We start from the raw sequence: 7411 nt of genomic DNA on the forward strand, positions 1-7411 counted from the left end.
CATTCAATCAGGTCCAATGGTGCATGTTCACTCAGTGTTAAACAACTTAAGAACTGAGGTCTCTCCTAAAATACCTTTGCACCTGAGGACACTTCAAGGAGGTGCATATTAATACTCATAAATTCATGAACCCCAGAACCCCTCCCTTCCACTCCATATCTTCCTCTCCTTATGCAGGGTTGCCATGTGACTGCACCTGATGAGCAACAAAGGGATCCATTGAAACAGAAAGGAACTTGTCACACCAAGCCCCGGTATTGGCCGATCGGCCCCCCTAAACTTGACTACGGCCTGGGGATCTGTAATGGTATATTACACTTCCTGCTGCTATGCTTCCAATGGGGATGATTGGCTATGATGGATGGAACCCCATAACCATCGCAGGCCCTTTCCTCCATCTTAAGAGGTCTGTGTTGGAAACTTCAGAAGCTCAGACTGCCTCCACACAGGAACTGCAGTGGTCTCGATGACATGGGACCCCTGATGAAGCCTTCCTTTGGGCTCCAGGGCCAAAGAATCAAAACACAGCCTGTCAGCCCCATCTCTCTGTGTAGCCAGAGAAGATTAGTGAGGAATACCAATGTGCCTCTTTGTTCCTTATCGGAGAGGTACCATGCCGAGAAAACTCGTAAAAACTATTGTGAGTGGTGGATGTATCCCTTAAAGGTTTCTGGCCTTTGTCATGGCAATGTTAACAGAAATCACTCCCACAACACATTTCCTTGCGCTATGGTGGTGGAACAATAGAACAAACATTCATGAAATAGAACTCAATCTAGTTCTATGGATGTAAAACCCAACTCCCTCCGATCTAACCCCTGACTACGACAATACGGGTTCATCTAGTTCTAATCTTCACTTTTTTAACAGAAACAAACATTTGACTGGTCCCATGAAAGTTGAGAGGGAAGAATAAAAAGCAGGTTTGGCTGTCTTGTCTGTTGGTGGTTGTCTGTTACTCATGAAGTTTGTTCCTGCTTTTCAAGCATTGAACGTCACTTCCACCACCCCTGAGATACCCACTGGATAAGGTAAGGGGGTGTAGTCTACGGCTAGTGTCTGTATTCATCAACTGGACAGCTCAGATGGCATGTGGTAGGAACACACACACTCTTAAGAGCTGTTGTATTCTCCAACTACCACAGTGAGATGTGAACAGTAGATAGCAGAAATACAGCCAGTACCAGTCTTTGAAATCCAATGGTGGGCACCATCTCTGCCAGTTAGTTGACTGATTAATAGAACTCACTGATAGTTTTCCATAGAGAACACAGTAAGCACACCAGTGGTACCCAGGGACTATGCAGAGGCTGGAGCAATCAAGCAATCAGAGACAGGGAGGGGAGCGTGGCGATGGGAATTGCATCTTTAATGAGCTTCCTTGTCCTGGTCTGACCCACTGTGTCAGAGATTGTAACATCCCTGGCCTGGCCCACTGTGTCAGAGAGTGTAACATCCCTGGCCTGGCCTACTGTGTCAGAGAGTGTAACATCCCTGGCCTGGTCCACTGTGTCAGAGAGTGTAACATCCCTGGCCTGGTCCACTGCGTCAGAGAGTGTAACACCCCTGGCCTGGTCCACTGTGTCAGAGATTGTAACATCCCTGGCCTGGCCCACTGTGTCAGAGAGTGTAACATCCCTGGCCTGGCCTACTGTGTCAGAGAGTGTAACATCCCTGGCCTGGTCCACTGTGTCAGAGAGTGTAACATCCCTGGCCTGGTCCACTGTGTCAGAGAGTGTAACATCCCTGGCCTGGTCCACTGTGTCAGAGAGTGTAACATCCCTGGCCTGGCCCACTGTGTCAGAGAGTGTAACATCCCTGGCCTGGTCCACTGTGTCAGAGAGTGTAACATCCCTGGCCTGGCCCACTGTGTCAGAGAGTGTAACATCCCTGGCCTGGTCCACTGTGTCAGAGATTGTAACATCCCTGACCTGGTCCACTGTGTCAGAGAGTGTAACATCCCTGGCCTGGTCCACTGTGTCAGAGAGTGTAACATCCCTGGCCTGATCCACTGTGTCAGAGATTGTAACATCCCTGACCTGGTCCACTGTGTCAGAGAGTGTAACATCCCTGGCCTGGTCCACTGCGTCAGAGAGTGTAACACCCCTGGCCTGGTCCACTGTGTCAGAGAGTGTAACATCCCTGGCCTGGTCCACTGTGTCAGAGAGTGTAACATCCCTGGCCTGGTCCACTGTGTCAGAGAGTGTAACATCCTTGGCCTGATCCACTGTGTCAGAGAGTGTAACATCCCTGACCTGGTCCACTGTGTCAGAGAGTGTAACATCCTTGGCCTGATCCACTGTGTCAGAGAGTGTAACATCCCTGACCTGGTCCACTGTGTCAGAGAGTGTAACATCCCTGGCCTGGTCCACTGTGTCAGAGAGTGTAACATCCCTGGCCTGGCCCACTGTGTCAGAGAGTGTAACATCCCTGGCCTGGTCCACTGTGTCAGAGATTGTAACATCCCTGACCTGGTCCACTGTGTCAGAGAGTGTAACATCCCTGGCCTGGTCCACTGTGTCAGAGAGTGTAACATCCCTGGCCTGATCCACTGTGTCAGAGATTGTAACATCCCTGACCTGGTCCACTGTGTCAGAGAGTGTAACATCCCTGGCCTGGTCCACTGCGTCAGAGAGTGTAACACCCCTGGCCTGGTCCACTGTGTCAGAGAGTGTAACATCCCTGGTCTGGTCCACTGTGTCAGAGAGTGTAACACCCCTGGCCTGGTCCACTGTGTCAGAGAGTGTAACACCCCTGACCTGGTCCACTGTGTCAGAGAGTGTAACATCCCTGACCTGGTCCACTGTGTCAGAGAGTGTAACATCCCTGGCCTGGTCCACTGTGTCAGAGAGTGTAACACCCCTGGCCTGGTCCACTGTGTCAGAGAGTGTAACATCCCTGGCCTGGTCCACTGTGTCAGAGAGTGTAACATCCCTGGCCTGACCCACTGTGTCAGAGTGTGTAACATCCCTGGCCTGACCCACAGTGTCAGAGAGTGTAACATCCCTGGCCTGACCCACTGTGTCAGAGTGTGTAACATCCCTGGCCTGACCCACAGTGTCAGAGAGTGTAACATCCCTGGCCTGGTCCACTGTGTCAGAGTGTGTAACATCCCTGGCCTGACCCACAGTGTCAGAGAGTGTAACATCCCTGGCCTGACCCACTGTGTCAGAGTGTGTAACATCCCTGGCCTGACCCACAGTGTCAGAGAGTGTAACATCCCTGGCCTGGTCCACTGTGTCAGAGTGTGTAACATCCCTGGCCTGGTCCACTGTGTCAGAGTGTGTAACATCCCTGGCCTGACCCACAGTGTCAGAGAGTGTAACATCCCTGGCCTGACCCACTGTGTCAGAGTGTGTAACATCCCTGGCCTGACCCACAGTGTCAGAGAGTGTAACATCCCTGGCCTGACCCACAGTGTCAGAGAGTGTAACATCCCTGGCCTGACCCACAGTGTCAGAGAGTGTAACATCCCTGGCCTGACCCACAAACCAGAAACCGTGGATTGATGGCAGCATTCGCGTGAAACTGAAAGCGCGAACCACTGCTTTTAATCAGGGCAAGGTGTCTGGTAATATGTCCGAATATAAACAATGCAGCTATTCCCTCCGCAAGGCTATTAAACAAGCTAAGCGTCAGTACAGAGACAAAGTGGAATCTCAATTCAATGGCTCAGACACAAGAGGCATGTGGCAGGGTCTACAGTCAATCACGGACTACAAGAAGAAACCCAGCCCAGTCACGGACCAGGATGTCTTGCTCCCAGGCAGACTAAATCACTTTTTTGCCCGCTTTGAGGACAATACAGTGCCACTGACACGGCCTGCAACGAAAACATGCGGTCTCTCCTTCACTGCAGCCGAGGTGAGTAAGTCATTTAAACGTGTTAACCCTCGCAAGGCTGCAGGCCCAGACGGCATCCCCAGCCGCGCCCTCAGAGCATGCGCAGACCAGCTGGCCGGTGTGTTTACGGACATATTCAATCAATCCCTATACCAGTCTGCTGTTCCCACATGCTTCAAGAGGGCCACCATTGTTCCTGTTCCCAAGAAAGCTAAGGTAACTGAGCTAAACGACTACCGCCCGTAGCACTCACTTCCGTCATCATGAAGTGCTTTGAGAGACTAGTCAAGGACCATATCACCTCCACCCTACCTGACACCCTAGACCCACTCCAATTTGCTTACCGCCCAAATAGGTCCACAGACGATGCAATCTCAACCACACTGCACACTGCCCTAACCCACCTGGACAAGAGGAATACCTATGTGAGAATGCTGTTCATCGACTACAGCTCGGCATTCAATACCATAGTACCCTCCAAGCTCGTCATCAAGCTCGAGACCCTGGGTCTCGACCCCGCCCTGTGCAACTGGGTACTGGACTTCCTGACGGGCCGCCCACAGGTGGTGAGGGTAGGCAACAACATCTCCTCCCCGCAGATCCTCAACATGGGGGCCCCACAAGGGTGCGTTCTGAGCCCTCTCCTGTACTCCCTGTTCACCCACGACTGCGTGGCCATGCACGCCTCCAACTCAATCATCAAGTTTGCGGACGACACAACAGTGGTAGGCTTGATTACCAACAACGACGAGACGGCCTACAGGGAGGAGGTGAGGGCCCTCGGAGTGTGGTGTCAGGAAAATAACCTCACACTCAACGTCAACAAAACTAAGGAGATGATTGTGGACTTCAGGAAACAGCAGAGGGAACACCCCCCTATCCACATCGATGGATCAGTAGTGGAGAGGGTAGCAAGTTTTAAGTTCCTTGGCATACACATCACAGACAAACTGAATTGGTCCACTCACACTGACAGCGTCGTGAAGAAGGCGCAGCAGCGCCTCTTCAACCTCAGGAGGCTGAAGAAATTCGGCTTGTCACCAAAAGCACTCACAAACTTCTACAGATGCACAATCGAGAGCATCCTGGCGGGCTGTATCACCGCCTGGTACGGCAACTGCTCCGCCCTCAACCGTAAGGCTCTCCAGAGGGTAGTGAGGTCTGCACAACGCATCACCGGGGGCAAACTACCTGCCCTCCAGGACACCTACACCACCCGATGTTACAGGAAGGCCATAAAGATCATCAAGGACATCAACCACCGAACCACTGCCTGTTCACCCCGCTATCATCCAGAAGGCGAGGTCAGTACAGGTGCATCAAAGCTGGGACCGAGAGACTGAAAAACAGCTTCTATCTCAAGGCCATCAGACTGTTAAACAGCCACCACTAACATTGAGTGGCTGCTGCCAACACACTGTCATTGACACTGACCCAACTCCAGCCACTTTAATAATGGGAATTGATGGGAAATGATGTAAATATATCACTAGCCACTTTAAACAATGCTACCTTATATAATGTTACTTACCCTACATTATTCATCTCATATGCATATGTATATACTGTACTCTAGATCATCGACTGCATTCTTATGTCACTAGCCACTTTAACTATGCCACTTTGTTTACTTTGTCTACATACTCATCTCATATGTATATACTGTACTCGATACCATCTACTGTATGCTGCTCTGTACCATCACTCATTCATATATCCTTATGTACATATTCCTTATCCCCTTACACTGTGTATAAGACAGTAGTTTTGGAATTGTTAGTTAGATTACTTGTTGGTTATCACTGCATTGTCGGAACTAGAAGCACAAGCATTTCGCTACACTAGCATTAACATCTGCTAACCATGTGTATGTGACAAATCAAATTTGATTTGATTTGATTTGTGTCCGAGTGTGTAACATCCCTGGCCTGGTCCACTGCGTCAGAGAGTGTAACACCCCTGGCCTGGTCCACTGTGTCAGAGATTGTAACATCCCTGGCCTGGCCCACTGTGTCAGAGAGTGTAACATCCCTGGCCTGGCCTACTGTGTCAGAGAGTGTAACATCCCTGGCCTGACCCACAGTGTCAGAGAGTGTAACATCCCTGACCTGACCCACTGTGTCAGAGTGTGTAACATCCCTGGCCTGACCCACAGTGTCAGAGAGTGTAACATCCCTGGCCTGGTCCACTGTGTCAGAGAGTGTAACATCCCTGGCCTGACCCACAGTGTCAGAGAGTGTAACATCCCTGACCTGACCCACTGGGCCTGGCAACAAATAACCCTCTGCTTCTTCTTTCTGTCATGGAGTCCATCTATCTATAGCACCAGCTTACAAAACATATTTGTGTTTGTCATGTTTTGATCAAGTCACTGTTGTCCAGATCTAGCATAGTAGTAGCTTATTCGAAAACATTTTCGGACTTAGTTAAGAGTCCGGAAAAGAGTGAGTGGAGTTTTTCATTGCGTACCACTGGTGTTTGAGCAAGGGGGTGTGCTCTCTCTCTCTCTCTCTACATCTTCGGCTCGGTCAAAGAGGAACCTTGTTAGCGTAAGTTGTTGACCTTGCTGTTTATAAAATGCCCTTTTCATAAGCAGCATAGAGGTCCACTGTGACCCCACATAGCCCATACTAGCAACAGGCTGTGTGGGCAGCTAGCAGGCCAGTTTGCCATTGAGGGACTGGCATAGCCGTACACACCCAGACAAGTCTGGTCCCACAGGAAAGGCTCAGAGACAGAGTCCCACCTCTGACATCAGCCTAGCCACTGGGCCTTAGATGAGGAGCAGGCCACAGTCAGTTCAGTGTCCTGACTCTCTTGTCCTGAACAAGGGAGGTCTCACAGATCACACATGCTGAACCAGTGAGGGGCAGGGCTGAAGTTTGAACCAAATGCTGTATCTGTATATGTGTAGACCGTGTTACCTGGTAAATATTAGAGCATTGATTTGGTGATGTTATGTAAGCCAATCATATCTCTCCCTGGAACAGAGATAAACTCTAAAACCATTAGACCTTTTCAGTGTTTTCAGTCAGACCTGGGTTCAGATCATAGACAGACGGTTCTTTCAAATACTTTGAGTATTTGATTAAGTCTGCCTGGAGTGCCAGGTGGGAGGGGTTTGCACTGTTTGGTCTTTTCTATTGGTTCCATGGCAATAGGCAAGATCAATCAAGCACTGATAAAGTATTTGAAATGATTTCCATTAGTATTTGAAATTAGTTACATTTTCAGTTGGTGCCATTAATCAAAAAACAAAGCAGATGTTTGATCTGCTAACCCGTGTTAGCTGTCTAACTTGTATCCTCAACTTCCAGCTTTCTCACATTTGTTAGAAAAGGGAGGAGATAACTTTGAACATTTTTATTTCCAAACTGTTCCAACCCCCAATCGACTACTTTGTGAAGGTGAAGTTGATGATAGAGGCAGATACATTGACTTCCATTGGGTTTGGTTAGAAATTAAAACGCTAAAGTTAGCGGTTGGTGACAGAGAAACAAACCCAAAGTGTGTATTACAGTCTCTCTTTGTGCATAGACTGTTTCAGGGTAAGGCAATAAATGAGTCA

At 49.5% G+C, this 7411-nt stretch overlaps 1 protein-coding gene across 1 annotated transcript; it reads left to right on the plus strand.

Moving 5' to 3' along the window:
- The first annotated feature begins 1301 nt into the window (after positions 1 to 1301).
- Positions 1302 to 6206, plus strand: LOC135565127 (cysteine-rich, acidic integral membrane protein-like). Its single transcript, XM_065011175.1, has 2 exons — positions 1302 to 3465; positions 5755 to 6206. The coding sequence occupies exons 1-2, from the start codon at positions 1302 to 1304 to the stop codon at positions 6204 to 6206; spliced, it is 2616 nt and encodes an 871-aa protein (XP_064867247.1).
- Positions 6207 to 7411: the final 1205 nt, after the last annotated feature.

Source organism: Oncorhynchus nerka, linkage group LG27 (genome assembly GCF_034236695.1).
Source record: "Oncorhynchus nerka isolate Pitt River linkage group LG27, Oner_Uvic_2.0, whole genome shotgun sequence".
Taxonomy (NCBI): domain Eukaryota; kingdom Metazoa; phylum Chordata; class Actinopteri; order Salmoniformes; family Salmonidae; genus Oncorhynchus; species Oncorhynchus nerka.

Bases quoted from the DNA above. Each gene is read 5' to 3' on its own strand.
- LOC135565127 (XM_065011175.1), top strand. From the start codon at position 1,302: ATGCAGAGGCTGGAGCAATCAAGCAATCAGAGACAGGGAGGGGAGCGT. The intron at 3,466-5,754 runs GTAACATCCCTG...TTTGTGTCCGAG, and splicing joins GACCCACAGTGTCAGAGAGT to TGTGTAACATCCCTGGCCTG.